Raw genomic sequence first — 20,800 nt, forward strand, 5'->3', positions numbered from 1 at the left:
TTATAGTCGCGTGCGCGTGTTTGAAAGAGAAACGTAGGAGGGAAATAAGTAAACGTACTGGAAAAGGAACGTTTTCTTACGATCCACGTCACTTAGTTTCTTCGATTTCTTTTTAATGCAAAACCTGTCATGTTTTGTTTAGACACGCGGGCGCTAGCGCGCGCACGCACACACACGCGCACTCACACACACAAACACACACACTTGGTAAGTGTTCTGTGTGTGTGTAAATATACTTATATGGTCGCTCGACCTGCTAGAAATATCAGCCAAATCTTTAAAATACAGTAATCCCTCGACTATCGCGGGTGTTACGTTCGAAAACGATAGGTGAAAATCCGCGAAGTAGAAACAGTACTGTACTGTGCGTTTTTTTTATCATTTTTATAATTTGTATTTATTTTATTATCAGTGCAAAACAACACCACACACTCGCCTCCCGAGTTTTGTTTTCCATACAGTATGTGCGATTCTTTGTTTACTCATCTACTGTAACACAACGTATTTTTCTTTAATATATTTTAATTACTGTATTATACATTGCAGTACTGTATTTTAATTTTATTAATTTTAAGGCGTGAAAATGCTTATTTTGCCACAAATAATTAAAATCTAAAAAAATATAAATACCTATTAGCCGAAGAAACCCGCGATGTACTGAGGGCGCGATAGGTGAACCGCGTTATGGCGAGTGATTACTATACACCCAACTGTAGTTTTAAAAAAAGATGGAATAGGTTATGTATTAATGCTGTACATCTAAAGATAGTCGAATTGAAATGCCTTTGATTATAGATCTCGATCAGGGCTGATTTGAGGTCAAACGACAAAATGTAATTCGAATTCTGTTGTTCTCTTTACATTAATATACAGAGGTGCACCTTAGATGTTTCTACCCTGTAGAGCAAGACTATATTAGGTAAAGTCGAATATCATGCTATAGTATAAATGACTATGCTAAGATTACAATGAATAATGATGGAGATATACAATATATATAGAGAGAGAGAGAAGTGGCAGTTTTGATAACGTTGGTGAGGAACATCTAATTTTGATACCAAAATAACCAAGCTACATGTTCTAGGATGAATATATATTATCTTGTTTTATTGCTAAGACTCGTGTGATTGTGGTTTATTGTTATTGTTTATTTTTCTTTTGCGGGGTACAGGTTTAATCAAAGGGGTTAAACAGTAGCACCCATATTCATTTTTGCAAAGTTTTTGAAACTAGAAGGGTGTAGATGAGTAGAAGAAACCATTGATGGGTTAGAGTTAGGGTTAGGGTTATCATAATAAGGCTGGAAATGTGATCAGAATGCTCACAGCAGAAAGCACTCTCCTAACCCTTTCGCATTTAAACCAGACACATCTTGCCCAAATATTCCACCTGATTTATGTTCAAACTAGTCAGTTCCAGCTTCTCATATCTACTGTACAATGTCATTTTAAAAAGTAAATAAACAATCACATCATTGAGGTCTTGAAGCTACATAATTAATTGAAAACAATGTGAATAAATAAGCATTACATTTGACTGAGTAATTTTAATGCTAAAAGGTTAAGACACCCAAAGATGGCAGGTTGGCAGTTGTTTAAAGTAATGGATAGAATATCCCATATCTCATGATATTTATTCTGACTCTGTGTTCTGAGTTCAGATCCAACTGAAATCAGTTTTGCCTTTCATCCTTTTGGGTTGATACAAAAAAGTACCAGTTCAAGGCAGTAGATTGTCAGAACTGTTAGAGGGTCTAGCAAGATGTCTTGTGATATTTGTTCAGGCTCTTTGTAGTCTGACAACAACACTTGTGACAATACTGGTTGCCAGGCTGTATCAGCACATCAACAGACTTTTCCTTTGGTAACATCAATGAAGGTGTATGAGACGTTTTGACACAACTGTTTTAGCACTGACTTTCTGATGTCATTGATTCAATGCTGACTTATTTAACACCAGATGCATTAATGTTTTTCTCATTCTCTCTCTCTCTCTCTCTCTCTCTCACTCTCTCTATCTTTCTATTTATATATATACTAGCAGAGATACTCGCCATTGCTTGGGATTACAATAGCATGGCTTTTTATTGTTTTGTTTCGGTCATGTGATTGCAGACATGCCTTTAGTCGAAGAAATCGACCTCAGGATTTATTCTTTGAAAGCCTAGTACTTCTTCTATCGGAGTATTTTTCTCAAGTAAAATGAAATCAAGATCAAAATCAAATCAAATAGAAATTGTAGTGGCCAATGCCAGTGCCACCTGACTGGCTCCTGTTCGGGTGGCACACAATAAGCACCATTCATGTGTGGGTCGTTGCCAGTGCCGCCTGAATGGCTCCCCGTGTCGGTGGAATGTAAAAAGCACCATCTGAACATGCTTGATGCCAGTCCCCCCCCCTACCCGTACAGGTAGCATATAAAAAGCACCACCTGAACGTGGCCGATGCCAGTGCCGCCTGACTGGCTCCCATGCTGGTGGCACGTAAAAAGCACCCACTACACTCTCTGAGTGGTTGACGCTAGGAAGGGCATCCAGCTGCAGAAATGTTGCCAGATCAGATTGGAGCAGGTGCAGCTTCCTGTCTTGCTAGGCCCCAGTCAAACCGTCCAGCCCATGCCAGTATGGAAAATAGACGTTAAATGATGATGATGATGATGATATATATATTTCTCCATTTGCTCATGTGTGTGTATGTTTGATTACCTCCACTGCCAAAACAGGTTGACTGTCCAGTCAGATGTACCAAATTATCAATGTCCAAAAAGCCATCTCTAATTGTCAAATCCTTAGTCCACTTTAATTCATTGGCCCTGGGGTAGAAGCAAATGTAATTAACTGTCCACTCAACACACCAAAAACAAAAATTATAGCCTTGTGCCACTTGCAAAATATTATTTGCTCTCAATTTATGATAGTTATTAATATATAACATGAAAATAGTTTCAGTTGCTATCCAAGCAAGAATGTATGTCATCATCATCATTATCATCATTTAACATCCACGTTCCATTGCACAGTTTGACAGGATCTAATTGGTCGAAGGACTGCATCATGATCTACTGTCTGCTTTAGTGTGGTTTCTACAGGTGAATGTCCTTCCTTACAGCAACCACTTTACAACATGTACTGGGTTTTTTTTACTTTCTTTCTTTTTTTCTCATGCCATCAGAACTTTTGAGATTGCCATGCAGCTTGCAAGATTATGAACCCAGAGGAAGGTGATGGATGAAGGGGTAAAGTATGCAAGAAGTGGGGTAGCAGAGTAGGATTTTGTAGAAGAGTTGATGGATACTGACATTCAGTAGAGGAAGGAAATGATATATATATGAGTGAGTGGACCAATGAAGGAAAGTGGGACTCAACACATTTATTAGAAGTTACATATACTATTTAATAATGGTTTGATTCAGCTCCATGCGAGAAGGTTCATGGGCTTGTATAACAAACCAAATTCTTCAGGTTTATATGTGTGTGTACATACATACGTATGTACATAGAAGAATTGCTATTTTGAATGAGGCAGCATAACAGTTAACCAATGTTTAGTACATCATATATATCCAAATTCCAATCAAGTATTAAACATAATTTGCTCTCCTATTTCCTTTTGGTATTATATACATTTGAATTATTAACAGAGTGTATATCTAAGAGCAGAATAAAACAAGAGTATTGGTTTATCTTTTTATTATAACATCATAAATTACATAATCTTTAAATGTGTTTCACTAAGAAATACTGATATGTTGTGTGGTAATTGCTATGTAGACAGTTGCTTAATCACATTGAAATGCCAAGTCTTCAGAAAAACACACTAATTTAATCCATTATTATCATTATAGGTATGGCTATAGGTGCAGGTGTGGCTGTGTGGTTAAGAAGTTTGTTTGTAACCACATGATTTTGGGTTCAATCCTTCTGTGTGGAATCTTGGGCAAGTGTCTTCAACTATAGCTCAAAGCTGACCAAAGCCTTGTCAGTGGATTTGGTAGACAGGAACTGAAAGAAGCTCATCATATATAGAGTATGTGTATGTTTGTGAATCTTTGTATGTTTGTATCACTTTGTCTTGATATTGTGTGATAGTTCTAAATGAGTGTCATTGTCATCCATTTCCAGTAATCTGCAAAAACGTTTGGCCATGGGAAAATATTACCTTACTTGTAAACAAGTTAGGGTTGGTAACAGGAAGAGTATCCAGCCATATAAAATCTACCTCAGTAAACTCTGTCCAACCCATGCAAGCATACAAAAATAGACAAAATAATGATGATATCTAGATAGCTACCTTCCTCTGAGAAACATACGTAAAATCACCATACCATATCTTACACCTGCAATATTACACTCAGCATTTATTACTAGCAAGAAATTTTTATAATGTTCTTCCACTTTATCTGTCTCACTACATCATGTTCATCAGCACTTACCACTTTGTTTGGCTAATTGGTAGTCATATTGCTTATGTAACCAAATGTTCATCATAAACATTGAAAACCTCAAAATAGTTAACATGCTTAATAGGCAGACCTGAAATTGAATCTTCTTTATAATAGTTATTTTTATGCATGTCAGGATAATAACAATAATAGTGATAATAGAGCTCTAGCTCTATTATTATCATCATCATCATCATCATCATCATCATCATCATCATGACGACATGCATAAAAATAACTTGATGTTTGATAGTTCAGTGTCTTCTACCTGAAATTGATAGTGCAGCTACATGGAATTTTTGTATCACTGAATACTATGATAACAGTATTCACAAGAATGTGCAAGCAAATTAACAGAACTTCTTTTTCCTTTTTTCTGGAGATATTTCTGAGACCTGACTGCAGAAAAGGGTAGATGGTTTTCATTAAGATCTCTTTATGTCATAAGTCTCCAATTTGTTCCAAACTGAACAGGGCTATTCAACAACTATCAAAACAACAACATAAAGACTAAACAAAACAAGGATGCCACTATGCTAGAAATAGCAGCCCAGTTTCCCCTCAAACCCCTATTAAAAAACAAAGAACATGTCAGATAATGTAGTCCTAGGAACACTAACTGCAAAAAAGACAGTTGGCCATTGCTGGGACCAAATAGCTACAAATATTTATATCATTACATAAACTGGATGGTGAGTATTTATCTTAATGAGTTTTTTGGTCACTGTCAAAAGCCTTATCTTACTGTAGTGTATTAGAAGTAAATCAGCATTATGGCACCCATCTACAGTTTTGTTATTGGCTATAATTAAAAATTAGAAAAGGAAGAGAAAATTACTCAACCAGTAACCAAAAATTGTATGTTGACAAGAGCTTTTTCTTGGACATGTTGTTTATCTATCAACATAATACAGACAAGTTTGAAGGTGTTATTGTCAAACACAATCAACTTGTATATCCCATCTGTCAGGTGCATTCAGATTGATTATGCATGCTGCGCTTATGAAATAGGTACACCTAAAGATCGCATGTATAGTATGACATCATGTGATACCTAATACGGAAACATGTAACAAGAAATACCAAGTTACTTTCTCTCATTATTGATGTACTCTTTATATTATGGTATAAACCTTTTTGAACTGCACAGGACCTCGTGATCACAAGTGCATCCATTCCTACTATCTATCTTTTGGAAATATGCTGTGCGTGAGAAGACCTGGCAAGCCAAGTGAGACCTAAATCCAAGGGGTGTAGCCAGCCCACTTATGCGTACCTTTCCTTCATTGGACACTAAACTCCGCTTGCGAAGACTTTTTGAAGCAAGTGAAATCGAAATCGAACTAAATTCTACAACTGGCACCCATGCCAACGTCGTCTCCCTCATTGCGAAGACTTATTGAGGCAAGCGAAAGCGAAATTGTGATGGCACATGTGCCCAGCATCGCCCTTCTGGCACTTGTGCCCATGACATGTGTAAGGATTTTCGAGCAAGATCGTTGCCAGTGCCCCTGGACTAGCTCTTGTGTGGGTGGCACATAAAATACACCATTTTGAGCATGGCCGTTGCCAGTACCGCCTGACTGGCCTTCATGCAGGTGACACGTAAAAGCACCCACTACACTCTCTGAGTGGTTGGCATTAGGAAGGGCATCCAGCTGTAGAAACTCTGCCAAATCAGATTGGAGCCTGGTGTAGCCATCTGGTTTCACTAGTCCTCAGTCAAATCGTCCAACCCATGTTAGCATGGAAAGCGGACGTTAAACAATGATGATGATGATGATGATGATGTATTCATTCATTCTTTTATGGGTTTCTGTCATTGGATTGTGGCCATGTTGTGTTACTGCCTTTTAGTGTTTTAGTAAATGATATCAAGCCCAGGCTTTTTTTTTTTTTAAGTCTGATATTTATTTTAACAATCCTTATCAGTCAAACTGCTAACTTACAAGATGTAAATTTAGACACAGATACGTGTGTGTGTGTGTGTGTATGATAGACTTCCATGCAGTTTCTACCTACCAAATTTCATTCATAAAGTGTTGGTTGACTGAAGCCTATAACAGACAACACTCATCCTCAATGCCCCACAGTGTGACCAAACCTGAAGCCATGTTTTTTTCAAAATGGACTTCTTAACCACAAAACCATGCCTCTCTCTCTCTCTATATATATATATATATATATATCCAACCCTTGCCAGCATGGAAAACAGATGCTAAATTATATGTATAGTACAGTGGTTCCCAACCCTTTTAATATGCATGGACCCCTTTTAATATGCTTATCCTTATATGGCGTTAGGAAGGGCATCCAGCTGTAGAAACTCTGCCAAATCAGATTGGAGCCTGGTGTAGCCATCTGGTTCGCCAGTCCTCAGTCAAATCGCCCAACCCATGCCAGCATGGAAAGCGGATGTTAAACGACGATGATGATGATGATGATATATATATATATATATCAAAGACTCGAGATATTTCGTGTTGCAAGACAGTGTAGGAGAGAGAATAGTGATGTTGTAGGAGAGAAATGTGTTCGCATGGATGATGGTACGCTTGCATTAAATGAGGATGCAAAGAAAGAGGTCTGGAGATGCCACTACGATAGATTGCTTAATAAAGAGAATGAATGGGAGAAAGAGAGCCTGCCGGCCCATCAGGAATCACTGCAGAGATGCTCAAAATATCTGGCAGTGTTGGCTATAGCCTAGTCACCCGTATTACGAACCAGGTGATACACGAAGGAGTCATACCCAATGACTGGTGTAGCAGCATCATAGTCAACTGCTACAAAGGTAAAGGGGACGCTTTAGATACAAATAATTACAGAGGCATCAAGCTGTTAGATCAGGTTATGAAAGTTACAGAGAGGGTCATAGCCCAACTAAGTAGGGAGCGAATCAATTTAGATGAGATGCAGTTTGGGTTCGTGCCAGGTAAAAGCACTACTGATGCCTTATTTCTAGTGAGACAGTTGCAGGAGAAATACCTAGCTAAGGATAAACCTCTGTACCTGGCTTTCGTTGACATGGAGAAAGCCTTTGACAGGGTCCCCCGATCCCTTATCTGGTGGTCAATGAGGAAACTTGGGACAGAAGAATGGTTAGTGAGAGCTGTGCGAGCCATGTACAGAGATGCTGCCAGTAAGGTGAGGGTTGGAAATGAGTACAGCAATGAATTCCGGGTAGAGGTAGGGGTCCACCAAGGTTCCGTCCTCAGCCCCCTCTTATTTACCATAGTCCTCCAGGCAATCACAGAGGAGTTCAAGACAGGTTGCCCCTGGGAGCTCCTCTATGCTGATGACCTTGCCCTAATTGCGGAGTCACTATCAGAACTAGAGGAGAAGTTTCAGGTGTGGAAGCAAGGTCTAGAATTGAAGGGCCTTAGAGTCAACCTAGCTAAAACCAAAATCCTAATAAGTAGGAAGGTAGATAAAACACAAACCCCTTCAGGTAGATGGCCCTGCTCAGTATGTAGAAAAGGAGTAGGTAGTAACTCTATAAGATGTACCCGGTGCAAGCTATGGACACATAAGAGGTGCAGCAACATCAAAGGCAGGTTAACTAGCAAGTTAGTTTTTGTTTGTGGCAGATGTTCAGGTGCAATAAAGACTGCAAACAAACAGGAAACAACTTCTATCTCATTCCAGGGTGAAAAACTAGAGGTAGTCGATAGCTTCCGCTACCTGGGCGACCAAGTTAGTAGTGGGGGTGGGTGCGCTGAAAGTGTAGCTGCTAGAATAAGAATAGCCTGGGCAAAGTTTAGAGAGCTCTTACCCCTGCTGGCGACAAAGGGACTCTCACTCAGAGTAAAAGGCAGACTGTATGACGCATGCGTACGAACAACCATGCTACATGGCAGTGAAACATGGGCTGTAACTGCTGAGGACATACGTAAGCTCGCAAGGAATGAAGCCAGTATGCTCCGTTGGATGTGTAATGTCAATGTGAATACCCGTCAGAGTGTAAGTATCTTGAGAGAAAAGCTGAACATTAGAAGCATCAGTTGTGGCGTGCAAGAGAGACGATTGCGCTGGTATGGACATGTGGTGAGAATGGAGGAGGATAGCTGCGTGAAAAAGTGCCACACCCTAACAGTTGAGGGAACCCGTGGAAGAGGTAGGCCCAGGAAGACCTGGGCTGAGGTGGTGAGGCAAGACCTTCGTACATTGGGCCTCACCGAGGCGATGACTACGGACCGAGACCTTTGGAAATGTGCTGTGCGTGAGAAGACCCGGCAAGCCAAGTAAGATCGTTGCCAGTGCCCCTGGACTGGTTCTTGTGTGGGTGGCACATGAGATGCACCATTTTGAGCGTGGTCGTTGCCAGTACCGCCTGACTGGCTCCTGTAGGATTTTCGAGCGAGATCGTTGCCAGTGCCCCTGGACTGGCTTGTGCGGGTGGCACATAAAAGACACCATTTCGAGCGTGGCCGTTTTCGTGCGGGTGACACGTAAAAGCACCCACTACACTCTCTGAGTGGTTGGCGTTAGGAAGGGCATCCAGCTGTAGAAACTCTGCCAAATCAGACTGGAGCCTGGTGTTGCCATCCGGTTTCACCAGTCCTCAGTCAAATCGTCCAACCCATGCTAGCATGGAAAGCGGACGTTAAACGATGATGATGATGATGATGATATATATATATATATATATATATATATATATATGAAATTTTGAATTTAGTTCAGGAACCCCCAGTACTACCTTTGTAGACCCCAGTTGGAAACCACTGGTATAGGTTGTCACTTGGGTTATGAGTTATCTAATAAAAAAATACTCCAAAATTGGTTAGATGAGGTAACAACCGTATCTAACCAATCTGGACTGTTTTTTTAATATGTAATTATGTATAGAATATATAATACAAGTTTTAACATGTTTTTTCTTTCTAAATTCACCTTTATTGATTCAGTCCTAATCTATAACAGTTTATTGAAATAATGATTTCTTACCTTGCTACAAAGTGACACTATATTGGGGAATGATGATGCAATAGAGTGAATTGATACTACTGTTATTTATTGAAACCTCTGAGGGAGGCTCTGCTTCATTACTCAATCTGCAATAAAAGCAGCCAAATCTTCCTCAAATTGTGCCTTACTGTTTTAATAAAAGGGAAGACACATCAAATGTGGTTCTGTGTCAAGAGGGAAAAAAATGGAATGGTCATGGTCAGATTCCTTTTGATCATAGAACTGGTTTGGGGCCAAACATCCAGAGCACTGCTTTTGAAGTTGTGCCATTGGTTTGTCTTCACTATGTTACTGTCATATACACTTTTCTGATGCTTCATGGGAATTGTTTAAATAGCATTTCAGTCATTGGCAGTATATCACCATACCACAATATTTGAATAACATTCTTAAAACTCATTTGTTGCTAGATTTATTTGTACAGTCTCTTTCAAACAAATATTTCCAATTCGAAACTATTAACATTACGATGCATAGGGCCAGATTTTATCAGGAGAAATTTGGAAATACAATTTAAATTTTCCATTCCAAATTATCTAAATCAGAGATGGTGATCTTTTTAAGCCTCCATTAGAATGAAAGGCAAAGTTGACTCCAGTGTGATTTGAATTCAGTCCATAAGACATAACTATCATTTCAAGTCAAAGGAAAGTTGTTTTGTTTTGTTTTTTGAAAAAAACGCTTCATCTTATCATTTTATTTCAGTAGTCATAAGCACATGAAATTCTGCATTACAGAATTTAATATTGTGCTTATTGTGGAAAGGCTTATTCCAGTCACAACAGCTAGGAGAAAAGGTTGGTTAATAATCAGATTTATAAAGAATCCATTGACTTAGCTTCCTGGATTGTCTGATTATTTGATTTCAGTTTTATGGAGTGAGTTGATTAAATAATAGTGTTGTTCATTCATGTATTAAGATGATTTGGATCAGTGATGACAAATCTATAATACAGCATGTGTTATAGATTTTTTTTTTAATTTCCCTGCTAAATTATATTATAAAAAGCTTATTTATAAGCATTTACCGAAAACTAAAATGCATCTGAGACATCAATAATGGGATTATCAAAGAAATAAAAGATCACCATCACTGATTTAGACCATTTGGAAAAGAAAATTTAATATTTCCTTATCTATCATGAAAAAAATTTGCTCCCATACATTGTGGTGTTAATTGTTTCAATGGAAGATGTCTGTTTGAAAGAGAGGCTATGTACAAATAAATTGAATTACAAATGTATGTTAAGAACATTATTTATATGTAAGAATCAATTGTTGTAATGGATGAAATGTTATTTAAACAATTCCCATGCAACATCAGTAATGTTTATATGGTAGTGATATAGTGAAGACAAACCAATGAGTGAGCATCTACACCATTGCATGAAATAGCATCCAAATTCTCCTTAATTCACATCCACTGTCCTGAAAAATAGAAGGCTGCTTTAGATAATGTTTGTGATACATTGTTCCTAGAAAATAAAAAGTAGGAAGGTTATGACTTGAATGATTTTGATGAAAGGTCTGCTGAATCAGGGATGACTGGGCTAAATTACAACAATATGTGGAAGAAGTTCTAAGATAAAGTACTGACAGTATTAAAATGTATTATATTAAATTCCTATCAAAATATCAAAATATTGTGAATGATATCATAGGATTTCAGTTGATCAACACCATTGTGATATTCTAATGTATAAAGGTACAGATATTTTATTAAATCCTTCCAAAATTTTATTTATATTGAAATTTAACTGAAACATATTATTACTAGTTTACTCCTTAGAAATATAGCCATGAAAAGGTCCACACGTTAAATGGTTCAAGTTGGTAAATACATGAAAATATTAAGATTTACAGATCAATCCCATTATTTCAATATGGTAGTTGAAAAGTTATTCCCTTTCTCCATTAAATCACCCACATAAGTCATTCTCTGAAAATAGCAATAATAATATTGTTTTCTCATATATGTACAAAATTACAAATTTTAAAGGAAGAGCATATATTTGATTATTAAGAGTATGAAGACCGGGAAAGCCCCCGGCCCATCAGGAATCACTGCAGAGATGCTCAAAATATCTGGCAGTGTTGGCTATAGCCTAGTCACCCGTATTACGAACCAGGTGATACACGAAGGAGTCATACCCTATGACTGGTGTAGCAGCATCATAGTCAACTGCTACAAAGGTAAAGGGGACGCTTTAGATACAAATAATTACAGAGGCATCAAGCTGTTAGATCAGGTTATGAAAGTTACAGAGAGGGTCATAGCCCAACTAATTAGGGAGCGAATCAATTTAGATGAGATGCAGTTTGGGTTCGTGCCAGGTAAAAGCACTACTGATGCCTTATTTCTAGTGAGACAGTTGCAAGAGAAATACCTAGCCAAGGATAAACCTCTGTACCTGGCTTTCGTTGACATGGAGAAAGCCTTTGACAGGGTCCCCCGATCCCTTATCTGGTGGTCAATGAGGAAACTTGGGATAGAAGAATGGCTAGTGAGAGCTGTGCGAGCCATGTACAGAGATGCGGCCAGTAAGGTGAGGGTTGGAAATGAGTACAGCAATGAATTCCGGGTAGAGGTAGGGGTCCACCAAGGTTCCGTCCTCAGCCCCCTATTATTTACCATAGTCCTCCAGGCAATCACAGAGGAGTTCAAGACAGGTTGCCCCTGGGAGCTCCTCTATGCTGATGACCTTGCCCTAATTGCGGAGTCACTATCAGAACTAGAGGAGAAGTTTCAGGTGTGGAAGCAAGGTCTAGAATTGAAGGGCCTTAGAGTCAACCTAGCTAAAACCAAAATCCTAATAAGTAGGAAGGTAGATAAAACACAAACCCCTTCAGGTAGATGGCCCTGCTCAGTATGTAGAAAAGGAGTAGGTAGTAACTCTATAAGATGTACCCGGTGCAAGCTATGGACACATAAGAGGTGCAGCAACATCAAAGGCAGGTTAACTAGCAAGTTAGTTTTTGTTTGTGGCAGATGTTCAGGTGCAATAAAGACTGCAAACAAACAGGAAACAACTTCTATCTCATTCCAGGGTGAAAAACTAGAGGTAGTCGATAGCTTCCGCTATCTGGGCGACCAAGTTAGTAGTGGGGGTGGGTGCGCTGAAAGTGTAGCTGCTAGAATAAGAATAGCCTGGGCAAAGTTTAGAGAGCTCTTACCCCTGCTGGCGACAAAGGGACTCTCACTCAGAGTAAAAGGCAGACTGTATGACGCATGCGTACGAACAACCATGCTACATGGCAGTGAAACATGGGCTGTAACTGCTGAGGACATACGTAAGCTCGCAAGGAATGAAGCCAGTATGCTCCGTTGGATGTGTAATGTCAATGTGAATACCCGTCAGAGTGTAAGTATCTTGAGAGAAAAGCTGAACATTAGAAGCATCAGTTGTGGCGTGCAAGAGAGACGATTGCGCTGGTATGGACATGTGGTGAGAATGGAGGAGGATAGCTGCGTGAAAAAGTGCCACACCCTAACAGTTGAGGGAACCCGTGGAAGAGGTAGGCCCAGGAAGACCTGGGCTGAGGTGGTGAGGCAAGACCTTCGTACATTGGGCCTCACCGAGGCGATGACTACGGACCGAGACCTTTGGAAATGGGCTGTGCGTGAGAAGACCCGGCAAGCCAAGTAAGATCGTTGCCAGTGCCCCTGGACTGGTTCTTGTGCGGGTGGCACATGAGATGCACCATTTTGAGCGTGGCCGTTGCCAGTACCGCCTGACTGGCTCCTGTAGGATTTTCGAGCGAGATCGTTGCCAGTGCCCCTGGACTGGCTTGTGCGGGTGGCACATAAAAGACACCATTTCGAGCGTGGCCGTTTTCGTGCGGGTGACACGTAAAAGCACCCACTACACTCTCTGAGTGGTTGGCGTTAGGAAGGGCATCCAGCTGTAGAAACTCTGCCAAATCAGACTGGAGCCTGGTGTTGCCATCCGGTTTCACCAGTCCTCAGTCAAATCGTCCAACCCATGCTAGCATGGAAAGCGGACGTTAAACGATGATGATGATGATGATGATTGACCTGATTATCAATCTCCAGGTGGATGAAAGGTAAATTTAACCTTGAGCAAGATTTAAACTTAGAATGTAAAATGATACAATTATAACTTTTGAGCAACATTTATTATTTTACTAATCCTTTAGTAACAATGATAATAATGATTTTTAACATAGGTACAAGGCCAGCAAATTTAGGTGGCGGGGTTAGTCAATTGTAACAACTCCAGTACATGACCAGGGTTTCTTTTACTGATCCTGTGGGATGAAAGGCAAAAACTAACCTCAGTAGGATTTGAGCACAGAACATAAATATCTCAAACTGAATGCTACAAGTCATATTGTCCAACACTTTAAAGATTTTGCTAATCCACTTCTGTAAAAATGATAATAATTATTTCTGATTTAGACCAGCAAAGTTGTGAGGATGAACTACCATCAACTCCAGTCCTTGACTGGTACTTTATTTTATCAACCCCAGCAAAATGAAAGAGGAAGTTGATAATAATAAAAATGATTTCAAATTTTGGTGCAAGACCAAAAATTTCGGAGGAGGGGTTAAGTCGATTACATCTGCCCCAGTGCTCAACTGGTACTTATTTTATCGACCCCAAAAGGATGAAAGGCCAAATCGATCTCAGTGGAATTTGTATTCAGAATATAAAGACAGATGAAATGCTGCTAAGCATTTTGCCCAGTGTGCTAATGATTATGTCAGCTCGCCTCTTTATTGATAATATTAGTAATGATGATGATTTCTTTCATAAATGTCACATCAATGTTTTCTCTAAATGCATGAAACTTTCCGTTTCTCCACTTTTCTAATATATTTAAGACTTTAAATGATTATAATCTTATTGGAATTTTTTTTCACATGCTTACTGTCACTTTCTCTCTTTTTCCTTTTTATTCCTACAGAACATATCTCACAAATTTATGGTTGCAGTTCTAATTGAATATATCCGATCCTTGAATGAGCATCAAATAAATGTCCAGGTATACTATCATTCAACATTTTATACTGCTTTGTCTATCTATTACATTTTGTACATAAGCAGGAAGCAGCTCTTCTGTTGTAGCTGTGTACCTTCAGTATTTGCATGGGTTGATTATATTCTGACCCTCATCAGCAAAACAAAACTGACATTGTATTTGGCAAAGTAGTGAAGAAATTGTCTTTCTTTTTCTTTCATCATCATCATTATCTTCATTTAACATCCAGTTTCCAAGCTGGCTTGGGTTGGAAAGCATGACAGGAACTGGTAAGGCCAGGGTCCACACCAGGTTCCATTGTCCGTTTTGGCTTGGTTTCTACGACTGGATGCCCTTCCTATCACCAACCACTCTACAGAGTGTACTGGGTGCTTTTTATGTGGCACCATCACCAGTGTCTTTTAAATGGTACCAGAACCAGTGTTTCACATCCTTATTTTTAATCATCTTTGTAATGCTCCCTACATTAAATATGTTAACACTAACTTAATTATATTTCATACAAATGACATCAATAGATTACTTATCTCTGCTTCAATATTGCTTTCCTATTTGTCTGTCTTTACATTTTTTTTCATCTCTTTCAGCACTATCTATATGAACTTGTTATTAACATATTGGTCAATCACAATTGTTTCTACCAATTGCACCAGTTTTTACAGTACCATGTCCTCACAGATTCCAAACCTTTAGTAAGTGAATACTTATTTTCTCTCTCTCTCTCTTTCTCTCTCTCTCTCTCTCTCTCTCTCTCTCATATTTTACTGTCTCTTTACATTGATATTATATGTAAGATATGAGCTTAATACAGTTTCTATCTTCCCGCTAGTTGACCCAGGACAATAGTAGATGACATTTGCCCAGGGTGCCACACAGTGAGACTGAACTCAAAGCAATATGGTTGTGGTGTAAACTTTTTAACCATAAAATCATATCTGCACCTGTCGTCTTAAAAAAACTGAGGAAGACATGACTAAGGACTGATATATCCAGCACACTGTTGTACTCAAGAAGACACATGGGGTGGTTGGCATTAGGAAGGGCATCCAGCTGTAGAAACCATGTCAGAACAGACAATGGAACCTGGTGTGGCCTCAGGCCTTACCAGATCCGGTCATACCATCCAACCCATGCCAGCATAGAAAACAGACGTTAAATACTGCTGCTGGTGATGATAAATCCTAGATATATTGTCTCTGAATTCAAGACTGGAATACTTTTGATCATATATTTGCTTTATCAGGGCTGACTTGTGACTAAACAGCAGATGCAATAGCAAACAAGGTTAAGCTGAGCTATCTGTCATATCAGTGTAAACCTGAGGTCTGAGACTTATAGCTGCTAAATCAGTTGTTTTGTAATTAAATACTACAGACTCTCAGGAGGAATTGGTTTTAATGATACCCTTTTAAAAACTCTTGTAGTGTATTGTCATATTGTTATTGTTTACCTTAACCCTTTAGCATTCAAACCGGCCATATCTAGCCAAACTATTCTACTTGTTTTATGTTCAAACTGGCCGGATCTGGCCTCTCACACCTGCCCTATGTCATTCTAAGAAATAAATGCTCACATCATCAAAATCTCAAAGCTACAAGATAATGTATAATCTATTCAAAACAAAGTGAATAAATAGGTATTATATTTGAGAGAAAAATCTGAATGCTTAAGGATTAAGTCAACCCTGATCCAGGAGGCTAACAATAAAATGCATTCCAGCTGCAATTATTTCATCATTTTCTTTTCACTCATAATGTATCACAACTTTATCCAACATCCTTTTTCCTTTTTTAAACGGTAGGGTTTCATTTGAGGGAGATGCAGGTTCTATTTCTAGTAGATCAAGTGACTAGCGGCTGTGTTATTGGCTTGTGTGTCATGTTCTATAAGGAAGACAACATTAGTTTATAGAACCAACTGGTTCTATAAACTGACCATTGTATTTTGTTGTTTACAAGATGATAGATTATTCTTCTTGACTCTAACTTCTGTCTGATGTGTGGTTGCACATTACTTATAAAAGGAAAGATCAACACACTCACCTAGCTCGCATTATGTTACCATTTTAATTAATCAAATTATACCAAAAATTATTCATAACACTTTCCTCTGTACGTAAAAGAAAAAGTTTTTATCAACTAATTGGGCAGGCTTGTGTAGACTATACTATGCTGACAGAGTCTTATAATTTGAAACATGTCCATAGTTGTCCCTTGCCAGTAAACAAAGATCATAGTTCCTACCAAGCATGTAAATTAACTTTGAATGATAAATTCTTAGTTTCTGAAATTATCTCCCCTTCTCCTTAAGAGTCATTTACAATATCTTTTTCTTTCTCCAACGGAGACTTTTTGCATATAGTGTTCAGTATATGATCACTTAACTTATTTGTAGCCCTGTATCAGTTGTTGTTGCTTAGCCCCAGGTCAGCTCGGATCCAGCAGACCTCTAATCAAGTCATTCCAGCTTTGACTATCTAGTCATTTATTTAGATATAGAATATCATCATCAACATCATCATCATCATCGTTTAACGTCCGCTTTCCATGCTAGCATGGGTTGGACGATTTGACTGAGGACTGGTGAAACCGGATGGCAACACCAGGCTCCAGTCTGATTTGGCAGAGTTTCTACAGCTGGATGCCCTTCCTAACGCCAACCACTCAGAGAGTGTAGTGGGTGCTTTTACGTTTCACCCGCACGAAAACGGCCACGCTCGAAATGGTGTCTTTTATGTGCCACCCGCACAAGCCAGTCCAGGGGCACTGGCAACGATCTCGCTCGAAAATCCTACGGGAGCCAGTCAGGCGGTACTGGCAACGGCCACGCTCAAAATGGTGCATCTCATGTGCCACCCGCACAAGAACCAGTCCAGGGGCACTGGCAACGATCTTACTTGGCTTGCCGGGTCTTCTCACGCACAGCACATTTCCAAAGGTCTCGGTCAGTAGTCTTGGACTAAATGTTTTTCTTTTCATGCAGAACAATAGGTTATGATTTGAAGAAGATTTAGCTGCTATTTTCCCTTCATTGGATCCAAATTTATATAGGTACCACAGGGTAGTATACAAGGTCTGATCAATAAGTATCTAGACTGTTGCTCTAGTAACAAAGCTAAAGCATGCAGAGTGAAGCTGCTTGACAAAGATTGACCTTGAACTCTGCTGTGCATGAGCACTAAGTTTTAACGTTCAAGCTCACTTCTGCTGTTTACAGCAATGCTTGGAAGGAAGGTGTGTAGGGTGTGTTCGTCACATTGACCATGACAGAGAAAGTTGTCATGGCGATAGTTCTCTTTTACTTGTAATAAAATCATTATACAATTGATTAGTGGTTTCTTAGTTTACAACATTGAAGCTTGACTCTTTTTTGTAGACATAGAGAGAGCAACAAGAAACTATTCCAATGTATTATTTATTCCCTTGAATCACTACAAGACAGTGTTCAATAGTGTCACAAAGTTACTGGAGGACTAACCATTACCATTGTTGTGTCTGTTGATTTATGGATATTTTGAAAATACGTCACGGAGTGACAACTGTGCTCTTTGGCAATGTATAGCACCTGTTCAGCCACCCTGCCAGGTGAAGTCATGGGACTGCAGCATGGTGGATTGTGGAGTTGTAGTGGAAGAGCTTAACTGAGCCAATGGTGCTTCTTACATTGATGCTGAGTGGAGGGATCCTAGATCAATGGTTAGGATCACCGAACTCTATCAAGAGAGTAACTGCAACCCAGCCATAGGGGTTACATCCATGGTTGTGTAATCAGCTAGTGAAAGATTCACTATCACTCAAGCTTCTAATTCAAATTCATAATAATGCAATTCAGGATCAATGCAGTCCTCAAAATTGAACTGGTAGAATTACTAGTGACAGATGATGTCTTACTATATCTGTTGCAGACTTTTGTTTTCTAACACTAATACTTGTGACAACACTGGTTCATTTGTCATTCTCTTGGACAAATTCAGTTGTATGGAAAAGGCAAGACCTACATGCATCAAGAAATTGTTGATCTTCCATTAAAAAAAAAACCCTTCCCAGACCTGAGTCTTGGAGAAAAATGTTCTAGGTTTAGGTTCATATCTTACAAGACATACAGATGTCTCAAACACATAGCCTAATTCATCCAATTCATACATAAGGATAGAGAACAGGTGCCATTTCAATAGTGAATGTTATCTACAACAGGTGAACTTCTTTCTTGGAAGATCATGCCATTAAAACAAATATGGAAACCTCTATGCAGTCAAACCTCCCTGAAATCAAGCTCCAACATCTTTATATATAGATGTCTTAGCTTAAAGATCTTTGATGCAACACCCCTGAAAATAAGATGGGATGATCATAGCTGAAATGCTTTTGATCACAGGTCAGGACTAATGCTAGGCTAAACAACTATTACTACTAATAGAATGAGACACTGTCCATCAAATATAAATTTGTTTACATTTTATTATTGTATTTACAATGTAAAGTGGTGGGCCAGCAGAATCATTAGCACACCAAACAAAATCCTTAGCAGTATTTTTCCAGCTTAATATTCTGTATTCAAATGCTGCTGAGGTTGACTTCATTTTTCTTCCTTTCAGGGTTGGTTATATAAATATTTGTTGAGCATTGGGGTCAGTGTTATCAACTCACTCTTCTTCCTCCTCCTCCTAAGATTGTTGGCCTTGTGCCAGAATTTGAAACCATTATAGTATTTACAATTTGAAGTGTCACAATAAATTGATGGATGAAGACTTGACAAGGCAGTTGAAAAACCATCACTCGTTCTGTACCATTCTCTCCCATTCTCACCTAACCTAGCCTTATTAGAAGAGATAAAAACGAGAATCTAAGGAACCTACTGAAGGAGTCACCAAAGTAATTAACAGAATTTTAAATGATTAAAATTTATAAAATTGTGATAATTTCCTATATCATAAGAAGTGAGTTCTATCAATTCAGGCAAGGCCTTAGTTTAAAACAGGAACGAGAAAAAAATGAGATTTTTAACTAAAAAGACTGTCTGGTGGTTTATCATGTAAAACAGTAAAACACAAAAGTATTAATTATGTATCACATGAAGATTCTTTATCACTATTTCAGGCTTGTCTAATGCTGTCACTTGAAAGTGTTTATACTCCAGCTCACCAGTTGGCACTAGATATGATGAAGGTAAGAATTCTGACTGGATTTTCATTCACATTTTCTTTGATGTGTATGCACACACATGTGTATAAGTATTGTTGCATTCACTATATCCAGCTTTAGCCTCATCTCTAATCATTTGTCATTCTCCTCTCACACCATTATGAAATTACCCGCTCTTTCCTTTCCTCTTGATTCACTGCCTATATTCTCCAGCTGAAGGCCGTTGGCCACCTCCACAGAATCCACATCAAAGGGAGCTTCTTCTCACAGGCGCACACGTCTTTGAAGCACCTCTTGAACTCACAGCTCAGCCAAGCAGGCAAAGTGAGTAAATTTCCTCTGGTTGAACTGATGCTCCCACAGGTGAAGTTTGCACTCAAATGCCTTCACGTGGGCAAGAAGGTCAGGTACCAAAACGTCTTTACCCTGCAACTGGATGTTCAGCTCATTTAGATGTCCAGTAATGTCCACCAGGAACCTGAGGTCACACACCCATGCAGGATCCTCAAACTGAGGGACAGGATTGCCCTTCTCTTGCAGGAAAGATGCCAGCTAACCCCTCAGGTTGAAGACTCTCTCCAACATCTTTCCTTCGCTGAGCCAACGGACCTCGCAGAAGTAGATCAGGTCGCCGAACTCTGCCTCAGCATCATCCAAGAGAACACAGAACTGTCTATGGTTGAGAGCTCGGGTTCAAACAAAGTTCACAGCCCTGACGATAGTCATGACCTCCGTAATGGTCACGGACTTGGTGCACAGAGCCTCCTGGTGCACCAGACAGTGAAAGCACTTCATATTCTGCTGATGTCCAAAGCTGTGCTGGTACTTCACAAGAAGTGCCGCAAAGCGCTTGTTGTCCCCGACCATGGTGGGTGCTCTGTCAGTCGTGATGCCACACATGCAAGAGAGGTTCAGGTCAGCCGCCTTCAGCCAGTCTGTGACTGTCTTGCACACGTCGGCACCAGTGGTGGTACTGCTGAGGGGAATGAGTCTGATGAACTCCTCAAAGATGACAAAGGCATCCCTGCTGCCACAGAAGAAGATGGCAAGCTGAGCCATGTCCTTGATGTCAGTCAACTTGTTCAAGGCGATGGAAAAGAAGCAAGCGGACTAACACATGTCTTTCAGGGTGCCCCAGGCATTGGCAGCTATCTCCTCTACACAGCGGGTCAAGGTCCTGGCAGACAGGCTGATGGCCTAAAATTCTCTTGCACTCAACAAAGAACGCTTTCCATTCGTTCTTG

At 39.4% G+C, this 20,800-nt stretch overlaps 1 protein-coding gene across 2 annotated transcripts in view; it reads left to right on the forward strand.

Annotated features, from left to right (window-relative positions):
• The window catches only part of LOC106881798 (regulator of MON1-CCZ1 complex), a 98,355-nt gene that overhangs the window by 70,810 nt on the left and 6,745 nt on the right, over positions 1-20,800 (forward strand). For both annotated transcript variants that reach the window (XM_014932308.3, XM_014932309.3), the window contains 3 exons: positions 14,341-14,418; positions 15,003-15,107; positions 19,512-19,580. In XM_014932308.3, coding sequence (XP_014787794.1) covers positions 14,341-14,418; positions 15,003-15,107; positions 19,512-19,580 — 252 coding nt within the window. The remainder of the gene's footprint in view (positions 1-14,340; positions 14,419-15,002; positions 15,108-19,511; positions 19,581-20,800) is intronic.

The sequence above is a fragment of the Octopus bimaculoides genome, chromosome 4 (genome assembly GCF_046866305.1).
Source record: "Octopus bimaculoides isolate indiv1 chromosome 4, ASM4686630v1, whole genome shotgun sequence".
In the NCBI taxonomy this organism is placed as follows: Eukaryota; Metazoa; Mollusca; class Cephalopoda; order Octopoda; family Octopodidae; genus Octopus; species Octopus bimaculoides.